The sequence below is a fragment of the Hoplias malabaricus genome, chromosome 3, assembly GCF_029633855.1.
Source record: "Hoplias malabaricus isolate fHopMal1 chromosome 3, fHopMal1.hap1, whole genome shotgun sequence".
In the NCBI taxonomy this organism is placed as follows: Eukaryota; Metazoa; Chordata; class Actinopteri; order Characiformes; family Erythrinidae; genus Hoplias; species Hoplias malabaricus.
Window position 1 is genome coordinate 60248689 of NC_089802.1, and position 13945 is coordinate 60262633.

The 13945-nt window shown below is 37.6% G+C and overlaps 1 protein-coding gene across 1 annotated transcript in view; it reads right to left on the bottom strand.

The window, feature by feature from the left end:
- LOC136690925 (unconventional myosin-VIIb) overlaps positions 1-11882 on the bottom strand; it is a 29569-nt gene extending 17687 nt beyond the window's left edge. The window contains exons 1-24 of the mRNA XM_066663027.1: positions 11865-11882; positions 11193-11294; positions 10946-11092; positions 9418-9602; positions 8458-8579; positions 8071-8213; positions 7492-7605; positions 7234-7387; positions 6751-6827; positions 6547-6666; positions 6283-6425; positions 5666-5876; positions 5329-5464; positions 5056-5222; positions 4835-4975; positions 3878-4036; positions 3628-3720; positions 3454-3548; positions 3287-3371; positions 2781-2999; positions 1880-2089; positions 1548-1760; positions 916-1083; positions 83-379 (exon numbers count right to left, since the gene is read on the bottom strand). Of these exons, the coding sequence (XP_066519124.1) occupies positions 83-379; positions 916-1083; positions 1548-1760; positions 1880-2089; positions 2781-2999; positions 3287-3371; positions 3454-3548; positions 3628-3720; positions 3878-4036; positions 4835-4975; positions 5056-5222; positions 5329-5464; positions 5666-5876; positions 6283-6425; positions 6547-6666; positions 6751-6827; positions 7234-7387; positions 7492-7605; positions 8071-8213; positions 8458-8579; positions 9418-9602; positions 10946-11092; positions 11193-11294; positions 11865-11882 (3519 nt within the window). The remainder of the gene's footprint in view (positions 1-82; positions 380-915; positions 1084-1547; positions 1761-1879; positions 2090-2780; positions 3000-3286; positions 3372-3453; positions 3549-3627; positions 3721-3877; positions 4037-4834; positions 4976-5055; positions 5223-5328; positions 5465-5665; positions 5877-6282; positions 6426-6546; positions 6667-6750; positions 6828-7233; positions 7388-7491; positions 7606-8070; positions 8214-8457; positions 8580-9417; positions 9603-10945; positions 11093-11192; positions 11295-11864) is intronic.
- Positions 11883-13945: the final 2063 nt, after the last annotated feature.

The window sequence follows — 13945 nt, forward strand, 5'->3', positions numbered from 1 at the left end:
AATGTTTAGGATTTGTTTAGACTACAGAGAACAGTGCCAAGCACTGTGTAGAGAGTCATGACTTGAAAGATTATCTCTATACCTCTTCTTCAATGGTGGACGTTTTTCTGGAAGACCTTCTGTTTGATGGTCCCTCTTCAGGGATGGTGGAGATCTTTCTGTTCCTGGAGAGTAAATCAGTGAAGGTGGAGGACTTCCGGGTTTTGGGAGTCTCAGAAGGTACAGAGGAAGGTTTCCGGTTGAGTACAACTTCCTCAGGCATGGTGGAGGTCTTCCTGCTTCGTGACAGCAGATCTGTAAATGTTGAGGATTTTCTGTTCTGGGGAATCTCTTCTGGAACTGAAGAGTCTTTCCTGTTCCTTTTGTTTCTCAGCACCCTCTACAATCCAAAAAAATGAAGGGCACATTTGGAATCTAAAGGCAAAACTGAAACCTTCAATGCCATCCTACATCATCAGCATCCTTCATATTTTTATTTGTATTTTCAAAATAAAATTAATGTGTAATCATTGTTATTCAATTCAGAATGCAAAAAGAGAGGGAAAATCTTTCTAAAAACGTTGATAACAATATTGTGATTATGATTTTAATTCTATTTAGCCCAGAACTGTTTTATAACAAAAACCAAGAAGATCTGGCTTTAATTTTAAGTACTGAATGCAAAATGCCATACTATTATTTAAACAGTGATGCATCAGAAATCAGAAGCAGTGGTTGCTTCTGATTGAACACAGAAGATTAACATTACAATTTAAATTTTGTTAAAACAAAAAACAAATGAAATCTCCACCTCAATTTGTGATTTCAATTTTAAAAATGATGTTTTTACAGTCCCATTGACATATATATTTACATATGAAGTTACAATGAATGCTGTTAATGCAGAAGCTTTGTAGCAGAATAATTCCAGCTCACCTGGTCAAGTCCCACCATGTGGCTGAGACGTCTGTCCTGTCTGGAGGCCACATCTTGCTGTAGAGAGCGTTCAGCAAATGCAGATCCACTTCTGGGCACCTGCTGAGGCCTTGGTTCAGGAAGATCTCCCATAAACCTCAGGATGATCCACCACACAGTTAGAGAGGCCTGCAATGGGATGAAGTTGCTAAGTTACAGATCAAGGTTACACCACAGGATTGAACAGGCACAAATCCATCACAGTTCTGATTATATAAAAAGCAGTCCTGACTAAATAATAATAATAACAACAGTTATTAAAACCAAATTTCCATTCACATATATTTGCATAGACGAAATATATACCTGACACAACCGGTGACAAATATTATTATTTATTGTTTAAACTACTTAATTCAACAAGTTTGTGAACAGGCAAGAGGTCTAATGTTACTGCTGGTAGATAAAGGTAGAAGCTTTTGCTTCCAAAACTCCAATGGAACTTATTTCAAGCACTGCAATTTAAACAAAACTGCTATTTTTTATTGAACAAAACAAAATGAAGTGACATATATTTACAAAGGAACTATTACTCCTTTTGAAAAATTAAATGGATACAATATGCTTCAGTTAACAGCATAAAGCTGAATTACCAGCACATCACTCTCGTCTTCATGGTACAGCAGTGGTTGGCGTAGTCTCTGGCGGATGTATGTGGGGGTTGCAGCACCTTGGAAGTACATAGATGCAAACTTGGAGAACGAGTACTCATCCAGATCATCATAGTCTTCCTCAGGAAACTCTTCAATCATTGGAGCATCATCCAGGTCCACTTCCTCCAGCACTGTGCGCTTTCCCTCTAGATCCTAGGAGCACATTTGAGATAGTGGTTTGCGTATTAAGCAACATTTAAAAATAGCAGTATCCCAAATAATTACTGAAAACTAGATTGCTGATGTAGTGACTGTGAGAACTGAAGCCAAACCTCAAATCCTGTTGGTGCCTGGCCCTCCTGCCCCCCCACCATACTGGGAAGGAATCCAAAGATGGTGTCCACCATTTCCTGATCTGTGATGGCCTCTGATTGTTCAGCTGCCTCTCTCTCTCTCTTTTGTCGGAGAACTTCTTCGAGTTTCCTCTGTCTCTCCAGAGCAGCGAGTTCCTCTGCCCTGCGCTCCTGCAGCGACAGGAAAGCCTGCAACCCAGAGACAACATTAACTTCCAACATTCTGTAGTGAAATTAACCCTTAAAAATCCAAGAAACCTCAATGTACAGTGTAGATTCACAGTCCCCAGTGACTCAACAAATGATTCAACAAAGAGATTTACAATACAGTAAAGGGGAGCCCTAGTGTGATAACTGAGTAAAAAGAAATGCTTTACAAGCTAAAGTCATAGAAAATTATACACTGTAACTTTTAAAATACTGTAAATTTAAATAAAGTTGCCAGAAAGAGAAACATTTTTGTAAAATGTGTGAGCATAGAAATCATTTTATTGTTATAATGTAAGTAAATATTGTAGCTAAATAGTATATGAAAAGTTTTAAGGATTTTTTAAAGGACACTGTAAAGAACATTAACTGGCACCATTGTGGCACCAGCGTGATTGTTATTTGTGATTGTTAATGCAGTTTTAATAAAATCTTCAGTCATTATAATAAAATAAAATTTCTGAGTGACAGAACAAATCAGAAAACAGAAAATCAGATTTCAGTTCAGTGTAAAAATGCTTTTAAAATCACCTTCCTTAGTTACAGTAGAAGAATGGAGAATAACTGAAATAACGCAGTTTTTATCAAATGCCACAAAATGCTAGTTGCACTGTGTAGTTCTTATTTACTATAAGAGTGAAAATCACATGAAGGCATTAGGTTAATAACATACGTCTCTCTTCATCTTGTTGACAGCTCTGCGGGCATTCATGCCTCTAATGTGAGCCTGAAGGAGGATGACAGCATCTCTCTTGAGCTTCCACTCCTTTCTGGCCAGATATCCATGGATCTGAGCCTGGAGCAGTAACGCTGCTCTTCGCTCCAGATCATACTGACGTGCAATCTGACGAGAACGCACTGTTGCCTGGAGACGTGCAAATCCCAACTGGACCTGGACACAAGAGCTGCTACATTACAGACATTGCACAAATACACTGCACTTTATTTTAATTTGATTTTATTTGCATTAACATCTGTTACAACATAATAAACCTAATTCATGGAGTTAACTTTTTGAGGATACAGGGGTTTCTTCTGAAAAAAGATAATAAGCCATTTAAGTGGTGTGTGCTCTGTATGTAGACATGGTCTAATTTGCATTTGTGTCGCTAAGGACAGTTTAAGTTAAAACAGTCTAAAATTGCTTATCAGTTTATAGTCTGTCTGCTGATAACTCACCACTCTGTAGAATTTTCTGCCTTTGTGGCCACGCCAATACTTCTGCACAACCACAGCTGCAGATCTTTTTTTAAGAAACTGCTTCCTGCAATTATAAAGATAGTGTGACGATTGTAGGACAAGGATTGAATCCAGTCCTGATGTCCAATCTGATATCCAATATTTACCTGTGCTTGTATCCTCTCAGGACTTTTTGAATAATAAGTGCTTTCTCATTCAAGGCCTTGTCTCGTTTAAGCTCCAACATGGTGTCATGGTAATCCTATGACAGGGATGAGTGTTAAGTAACATATGCTAAGTTAAAGTGACAGGTATAGTCATTCTGTGCTTCATTATTTTACCTTCAGAAACACTTTAGATTTGCCAATCTTCCAGTCATCTTCAGCACTGAACACATTCTCACAAATACTTTCACTGCAGGCCTTAGCACTCTCCTGACAAAAGAAAAAAAAAATGTACTGATCATTCCATCAGATGACTTCTGTATTATAAAACGTTGTATGTTTGTACCAAGCCCATAACAAACACAAAGCAATCCTATACATCATGTATTTTGTAATTCTATATACAAAAAAGAGCAGTATTCCTCACTGATTTTGGGTCACAGATGGTGGAGTTTAGTAGAACTCTGTAGCGGTCAAGGAACTCCTGGAAAGTGTGACGGATGGGGTATCCAGCTTTTCTGATGCGGATGGTCTCCATCATGCCTGAGTAGCGCAGCTGACGCAGACATAGCTCCCTGTCAAACAACTAAACCAAAAAGAGAATGGTCATTAAGGATGGAAGAAAAATATAATTATAAATTAATATTTTAATAACCAAATAATTAACAGATGTCACATAAAAGGAAAAAAAATATTCTCCTGTAAGACATTTGTCAATTAATTAACAGAATAGTAAGTAGCATCTACTTTATATTTAATGACTAAATAATCTACACCCAATTATATCTGCCAAAATACAATCAAATCAAAAGATGCACTAATTATTAAATCAATGAATTAATGAAATATCTGATTAATGAACAGATAGATGAATGGATGGTTTGGCGGCACGGTGGTGTAGCAGGTAGTGTCCTAGTCACACAGCTCTGGGTGATTGTCTGTGAGGAGTTTGTTGTGTTCGCCCCGTGTCTGCGTGGGTTTCTTACGGGTGTTCGGGTTTCCTCCCACGCTCCAAAATCACATGTTGATTACAAGTCAAAAAAGTCCATAGGTGTGAGTGTGTGACTGAATGCGTGTGTCGCCTTGTGAAGGACTGCCGCCCCCTCCAGGGTGTGTTCCTGCCTTGCGCCCAGTGACTCCGGGTGGGCTCGGGATCCACTACGACCTGGATGAACTGGATTAGCGGTTACAGGTAATGAATGAATAAATGAATGAATGAATGCATGGATGGACTTGTATAGCATGATGGATAAATCACAGCTTTCCAGCTTCATAACTAACCTTAAGCAAGTTGCACATATTTAATAAAGAATACAAGTCACTCTGGACTGATTAGATGGATGGAGGAAGGGATAGATGGACCAACAGTTGGGTTTGAAATTACCATGGGCTTCTTAAAGTCATTGGGCTTGATGCAGCGAATGAAGTAAGGTTGACATGCAGTCAAAGTTTTCATCAGAGCATCCAGAGACAGGCGGAACTGCCCACACAGAGTGGGCACACGCTTTTTACCATCTGACATTTGCTGAGAAGTAAAAGAATGGGATTGTATTAGTAAAGAGTTCATAGAATTATCATATATATCCATATATCAAAATAACCTACCCGAAGGGAGTTGGTGGGAGTAATAATCATTTTGGAGTTTCCTCTGCCCTTGACTTCACTTAAAGATAGCTCATTGTGGAAGATTTTTTTGAGCAACTTATTGCTTGAGGTTTCCACTAAGAGAATGATGTCAGAGCTCAGAGCATCTCTGTTCTTTTCCAAGAAACCTTCATACAGGAAATTAAATAATGCTCGTTATCTTACAATAGCACACTGTTCATTTACTTTGAGACAGCAAAGACATGTTTATGCTGGCTTTTTATTCCCATGTACCTTTTGAGTCATAATAGACGGGTCCAGCAAAATGCTGGATTCCAAAGTTTGTGTCATGGTTGTTTTTGGGAGAGAGGTATATTTTGCTTTTCCCGTGCACCTTTTCCAACTTGTTCAGCAAAGTGGTGTCTGTGCCCTAATATAAAAGACATAAAAGTTAGTAATGTAAGATACATTCACAGGAGATATATATATATATATATATATATATATATCCTGGTGATCCGGGTGTTTGACGTAAATAAATGCATTTACAAAAAAAAACTAGATTAAATTGCTGACTTTGATTGATAACAGTGTCCTTCACATAAAAGCCTCGAGTCATATACATAACTACCTTGGGAAAGTGACTTTCTTCATCAATAAGTGAAAGGATGTTCAGAGTCTTGGTGGCCAGAACATCCAGAGTGTGCTGGTTATCACTGTAGTCAATGTGCGTCCAGATTATGTTTTCCCGGGCGTACTCCTCCTGTTCCAGCTTGAAGACGTGTTTCACAAAAAACTGTTGAAGCTGCTCATTGGCGAAGTTGATGCAGAGCTGTTCAAAGCTGAAATAAATACCATGAAAAAGAATGCAGATCAAAAGCAGTCCCTAGGATCACTTTCAGATCAGAAATACAGTATCTGTGCACATAATTAAAGCTGCACTACATAGGTTTTGGAGATTTTGGGGTTTTGGGGGACTTCTCTGTTAGAAAGATGTAATTACATACATCAGGATCAAACAACATTGTGCAGCATTGGTTATCTGATGGACCCTTTCCCCCAAAGGAGGAAAATCTGATGATTGTTAGCACACTGAAAAAAAAATTATATCATGAATATGAATTTTCTCTCTATTCTTTCAAACAATTATGTTTTTTCCTCCTGGCTTACTTGTAATTATCCTAAATCTTTGAGTGTAAACCAAAAAGTCTTATATAATAGATTTTTAAAATGTCTATATTTCCAAACCTATTCTGTTTGAAGTTTTCAAATCCAAAGATGTCCAGCAACCCTATAGAGTGTCGAGTATCTTTTGTGTCCTCAGTGGATGGCTTGTAGATGGCACTATTAATTTTCTCCACAATCCATATGAACAAACGTCCATAGATGGCCTGTGAATATGATTAGGCGTGTATTTAGCACTGCTAAGTTCCATTTAAGGCTAACAAGGATAGTTATCTTAATGATGCTAATATTTGTATTTGTTTTTCTTATTACTTATTTTGTGTTTACCTTTACAAATGCATCCCGGCCATCCACAGCTTGTTCAGAGCTCAGAGGTTTAGAGACACTCTCTCGGTTCGTCATGAAAGACCTCTGCGTCAAACTGACATCCAGAGCTTTTGTGTCCACCTACAGAGAGACAGCTGAGGCTATTAAATAAAAAGGCTGATCACAAGAGTTACTGTTCATGTTAAGACTTAAAAACATATATACCTCTAACAACTGTGCAGCCATGTTGAAATGCTTAGAGCTAAGGATATCACAGCCCTCCAGATTGTTGGAAATAATGGCTGGAGAAGAAATTAAAAGAGAAAACATTAGTTTTACTTTTACTTATTTGTCCTTCTATATTACACCAGATAACACTGTTTCCCATGTTTTGGCCTTTAAAAGGAGCAATCAGTCATTTTCTCCAGTGATATTTATTTATATCATGAAACTGCCAATTCATTGACACATATTGGCCTGGATATATCAGAGGTTCTGAATTAAACTTATTCCAAACATGGCCGACCCCATCTGGGGGTCCCTGCCTTTCATTCAGGGACAACAAAGATATCTTTTGATCTAATGAGTGTTTCACTTTATAGAGGGGGAAATTGCATTAATCAAATAAATAAAATAAATATAACATTTATTTATTTATTTAGTGGTGAACATGACTGATTGCTTCTTTAATCTTTAAGGCCACCTCACCTTCAAAAGTCACATTGCCCAGGTGGAGGATGGCAGCGAGGAGCTTTAGAATCTCCCATGAGTCATTCTCAGTGAACGTCAGGATCTTCATGGCAGAACGGAAGTGGGCATATTCCTTTACATCATCCCGCCCATCACAGGAAGTGCATTTACCCTGGTTTAAAGATCAGAATGACAAGATAAGCAATTCCGGCTTTATTCAACCCAGTTACATATGCCGTTTTGTACAGATTTATAGTTGATAGTCATGGACAGTACCATAAACAGGTAGTTGTATTCAACAGCATTGCTCAGAGAGAGGATCTTCTTCTGTTCAGCTGGCATGCCCATCAGCATGTAATAAAAGATGTGGTAGTTCCTTTCTTCTAGAGCCTGAGCCAAAATTATGAAACATTTATGAGACATAAATGGAAATGTTTTTAAAAGGGCATACAAGTGGCATTTATTATGCAATTTATTTATTCTTTTCTTATTATTGTAATGTTGTTTCCGCCTGCTTTATTGGTTTAACAGCATACACTATGTTTTCTGTATGTTTTATTTTTACCATCAGTGTCCTTTCACAACAACTACCTGGCTTGCAGTATGCCAATATAAGTTGCCCTCCCACTTCAATATAGACTGAGCCACCCATTAAAAATAAAATAAATAAATGCATGTAACAGTACAAACTATGTACATGCTTTCAAAACTTCCAAATATAAGTAGAAAGTCTTTCCAAATTGAAGTATAAAAACAATACTGCATGTAAATATCCAGTCCAGCAAAATATATAGGAAGCAATAAAACAATAAAAAATATCTCAACTGGCTTAGATGTAGGTCAAATGTTATGTACCTGTCGACAGACACGGGATTTCTCCAGCAGGTACTGCTCAATCCTGGCTCCTTCTATGGTTCCTCCCTTGTTGAAGTGGATATCTATATACTTCCCAAAGCGGCTTGAGTTGTCATTGCGAATGGTCTTTGCATTACCGAAGGCTACAGGCATAGAGAGTAAAAGATGTTTTTATTTCAGCGATATGACATGAAGCCTGGAATTCTTAATAAAGTAAACATCTTGAACACTTATTGTACAATATTTATATCTCTAGACTTACTATTCTGTATATAATCACAATACCTTTTTAGTCTACCATGAAGAACTAAGTGCCTATTATGAAAATTTGTGGCCAATTTATGGTACATCTGTCTTTAATTCGATATTTAATGTTTAGCACACTACCTTCCAGTATGGGGTTAGCTTCTAGGATCTGCTGCTCTATCCATGATCGCTGTCCACTCACTGCTGCCAGAAACTGCAGAATCAGCTTAGTGCTCTCAGTCTTCCCTGCACCAGATTCCCCACTGATAAGCACAAGTTTACAGAGACCACAATGTGAATGTGAAACATGGGTATATAATAAAATAAAAAAAATAAAAAAACACGAGTTTAAAGAACACGAGTGAATGTTCTTTAACATTACAAATGTATCATTTCAACCCATGTATATGTTAGTTTTGAAATGATTTATTTCTGCAGCTACACATTTCCAAACCGCAATAAAACATTCACCACAGTCAGAAATGTATGGTATTTTGGTGGTCAGCTTAACAACAGAGACTCATGTATGTGGAAAGGTGCTTATTCAAAAGTTTTAATAGAGTGTGTATCCCTTTGCAGAACCAGTTTTTAGTCTTCTATCACGTCTGTAGACTAGATTTTGCAACATTGCTTTTGGGCTTTGATTGTATCCAGTCACAAGAATATTAGTGAGGTCAGGTACTGCTACTAAAAGATTAGCTGTGGTTCACAAACAACATTCCAAGTCATCCCATATGTATCAGATACGTTTACAGCATTGTGAAAAACACAGTTCTACTGTTCCACAGCTTAATATTGGGCTTTAATACCCAGCTAGCTTATGCTTGGCACTGGGCATAGTGACTTTAAGCTCATGTGCAGCAGTGACCGAGCATCCAATTTCTTTACTATATTTCTATGAAGATTATTAAAGCTGTGTGTACACATCTACCATAAGTATTAATGACATGGGGTAAATACAAAATTTGGATATGAAGTTTGTTTTGCAACACACGTTTAGAGGAGGAGAAGAGATTTGAGTAGGACGAGACTAAATACCTCCAGTGCTCCATTGCTCTGAAGTGTGATCTCACATTGAGCACAACTGAAGAAGTGACTGACCTGATGATGCAGCACTGGTCTCTGCGATTGCGGCGCATGTTAAAGAAGCAGCTGTCTGCAATGGCGAAGACATGAGGGGGCAGTTCACCCAGTCGCCGATCAGTATACAGCTGCACCTGCTCAGCTGTGTAGATAGGCAGCAGCTGGTAGGGGTTCACTGCCACCAGAATGGACCCTGTGTATGTCTGAGAAAGAGAGAGAGAGAGAGAGAGAGAAAGCAAAAAATATAAATGTACTGATTTCCAGTACTTTAATTAGCATGCACTAATGACATAGACATTCTACAAAACTACGGGTGAATACAAAAGGGGCAACTACATATCAGAGTAGTGTCAACATGCTCAGTGCCAAGTGTTGGCTAGGGGGTAACTAATCTGTTGAGCAGTGGAACTGCTTGTATTGGAGGGATGGAGCACTGTTCAGCACTTTGATTGATTAGGAGTGGTGTTTGAGATCCATCACTACCTAGTCTCACAAAAGTTTTTAATGGCTGAATACAATCAAACCTTTACAGAAAGTGTCCAAGAGCCTTAGAAGTGCAGAAGCTATTACTGCAGCATTTTTGATACTCTTGATCTCAGAAGAAACACAGCATGATTTGTTATCTTAGGTCAGAATATTTGTATGATTTTGTGTAATGTATAATTTTAATTGAAATATTCTTCCACTCTTTTGTTATTTTATTTTAACTGTTGCATAGTATGTATATGACAATTATTATTTATTCACAAAAAAACAACAAAGTATTAAAATACTATGTTCACAATCTCTAACCTAGAAATCACCAACTTTAAATCATTCGCTTAAATTGTTCACTTGTCAAATTACTTATTTTTTAGGTTATTTTTGTTAAATAAAATGATCATTTAATACTATGCAACATTTTACATAATATGACAAAAGAATACTGAATCATGAATATACATTACACAAAAAACTATTTAAAACTTTTGTACATCTATGTTTATATTTTAAATGGGTAATTTTTTTTCTTACTGCATAAGGGGGATGACTCAGTGTAGCATTTTGTGTGACAAAATCACACTTTAACTTGGACTGTAGTTAGTCAAGTGCTTACTGTAAAATAGAAACAACCACATAAGTGTAAGAGGTTGTGTAGGAGGTTGAAAAATTAATTAAACTGTAAGCTATTTAAAAACTATGCCAACAAAACAATCACATATGTTCATATTTTTGACATGGAGTGCCAAAAGGAAATTCGACAGTTGGCTTAAGACAGTGAGATGTGCCATGGACTTCTGCCATTTCAGTTCTACAGTTCAGTTCTGTCATCAGACAGAGGCCTATTGGTTTCTATGGAGAAAAACAATCCTGCCATTAACCAGAGAGGGCAAAGTCCGAGACAAGCAGGCAGTTGACCTCACACAGACGGATACTTCATTTCAGTCAGCTCTTAGATCCAGTCAGTAGACACACGCCACTCTCCCTAAACCACGGTTTTTTTAGCTGCGGAGGATAACAACTCGTCTGTAAAGAGCTCTACTGAATATCGCTTTGTGTGACTCACATAGATGATTCCCTCTTTGTGGCGAACAAGGAGATTCCTAAGCAGGCCGGCCTCGTTTAAATCCCCGAGTCTGATCATATCGTCCACTCCATTTATAGAGGTGGGGTGCATGGGCTTCAGAGAGGCATCTTTCTTGATCTTGTGCTCCTGAGAATAAAACCAACACGGATGAGATTCTGATTCACTATGTGTCCAAAAAAACAACAACTATATGTTGAATCAATAAAATTTGAATGACTGCTGTTACCTTCCCCTCATCATCTATGAGCTGGAGCTGGCCTGTGTCTGAGAGTTTGACCTCAGCACCAATCGGAACACCAGTACTGGAGTCCAGCCACACATAATCTCCCTTAAGCCATCAAAAACAGCATTGAGATATTTCCATCCTGTGCTTTCATTGCATACTTAATACATTTAAATATTCAGTAACAACACAAACTGTAAAAACTAAATGGCAGAAAGTTTCATTTTCTGCATAATTAAATCATTAAGAAGTCAATAGACATTCAATTTAACCAGACGTCTAAATTATTGAAGCATTGTTTAGTCCTGAGGCATGTCCATAGTATTCTAGAGTTTAGAGTTAAGGTTTAGGTATGACTCAAACATTATGGGCTGGTTTCCCAAACAATTATTTAGCCTAGTCCTGGACTACACAGAATTCTGAATAGTTATTTTTCCATTGAAAGGAGGATATATTCCAGAACTAGGCTTGAACCCCATCTGGGAAACCACCCATATTTGTCTGATTTTCCTGGCGAAAATTAAGCCATTAATTTTCAGCTGTAAAATTCCTACTGGCACTGAACATTAGTTTAAGACAGAAACTAAATTCATGTCAAGGAAATGAACCTAGTATTAGCAAGACCAATCTGTTTTTTTTTTTTCTAACTTGAAACAGGCATTCAGAAGGACTTACCTTCCTTAGGACCACCATGACTGAGTGATCTCTTCCCCCGGTCTAATTGCCAAAGCACAAAGACAAAATTCCGGCCTTGAAATATGGACAAAAATAAACCAATCATACATTAGATCATCATGTAACAGCACTGCTGTACAGGAGATAAAAAGTGCCCAGAACTACACCTATACTTATAACCTCTATAAGAAACTCAAGATGAGGCCTGTGAAATTTTCAGTTTCATATTAGATGATACAAACAGATCACACTATCAAAATTGTTACATATATCGCTAGAACCAGATAAAGCAGAGAGATTTTATGTACTTTAAGAGTTTATATACTTTTAGCATTATGAATTAAATAACAGGTACTCAGCACCAGCCAGGCCTGGATATGAAATCATACTGTTACTCCACGGTAATCCTTTCCACCTGTCAACCTCTAGTTCAGCCGTTTAAAGCTGAAACGACGCAAAGAGTCAAGGTTGTCTGACTTTACCTGGATTTACTGAGATTTTTCAGAAGGAAAACGAAGCACAATCCTCTGCCTCTCTCCAAGTTGTCCACTTGCCCCAGTGTCACAGAGACTCAGATGTAATGGTGTCCTAGGGTGTTTCCCTACACACAGCAATCGTTTATGGCACTTTGACTTTGGTCTCTGTGAATACAGCCAGCAGTCGTAATTACAGCAATGGAAACCAAGGGAGCACCCGCTTCTCTATTGCAATACACTACAGCAGAGAGGCAACACGCACAGCATAGAACTATTTAAATGCTATTTATAAAATTAAGGATTTGATCCCACCGTTTTGTACAGTTATGTTCTGGAGACTGTTCTGGCTTTTTTCAATCGCCACTGTCCACACCACACTGTGACAATTTCATGATGAACGGACCAATGGAGATGTTCCAAAAGTACTTAGAATAAAATCTATTCATAAAATTGTGCAGTGGTACTGTAACAGTAATGCAGTGGTGGATGACGTAATTTATAACACTGCTGTCATCTTCAGAATGGGATTCAGTTACAAGACTCTGGTAGGAAAATAACTCTATGCCATAGATGACTTGGGTAGGATTCCTAACGTTACATTAGCTTACCCCTGTTATGTGACTAAAACTCAATCTAGAGAAGAGTCTTTGCCAAATGCCTAAACTGTACATGTTTAGAAATGTGCCATTTTGTCCTGAAGTATTTATTACAGATAATTAAAAGAATGTAATTAGGACCCAGATGCCATGATCGGGAAGGGAAGTGAACTTTTGGACTCCTGCAATGGAGCAGGTGCACTAGCTCCGGCTGGGTTATAGGAGTGTAATCAAGTTGTAAATGACGGAGTACATGCCTCAGATGACACAGGTACAGAAGGGGTGGACTTGTTCTGAGAAATGTTTTCCACTGACAGAATTCTTCTCGAAAGAATGAAAAAGCAACTTGTAACTTGCCATCATACACCAGCAAAAGAGATGTGAAAAAGGGGCTGTAGCCTAAAATGACTCCAAAATCAGGAAGTGAAATAAATACTTCTGAATTATACCAACAGAGGATGGAGAATTTGAATACACAGCAAAAAAAAAAATAATAAAAAAAATAAAATCTTTCAAAACGACAGCATCACAAATACATGCAAAACATCTAATAGTTCTCTCATCACACAACTTATGCAAAAATATTATATAAAAGGGCCATTTAAGTAACTTAATCAAATACAAATTTGACCACATTGCAAAAAGATTGAACTAAAATTAATTTTACCCACATTTCTATAAAATCCAGTTGATGTGAACCAAGTCTTGCAGACATGCAATATGAAATTTTTTGATGCACCATGCAGAAAAGTACTGTGCAAAAGGTTTGGGCACCAGAGATTATGAGTTTTAAAAAGCTATTTATCTGAGCAGTGTTTATTTGATAAATAACAAACAAACAACAAATAACACCCAACATTAGAATAAAATTAAACACCATTATTCCAGCGAGTGTGATACTGTGTGAATGTGTTGTTTTAACTTTTTCCCAAATCTCTCCTCGTGGAGTCCGTATTATTTGAGGTTATCATCCAATACCTAGTTTAATCGGTTAATAAATAATCATTTT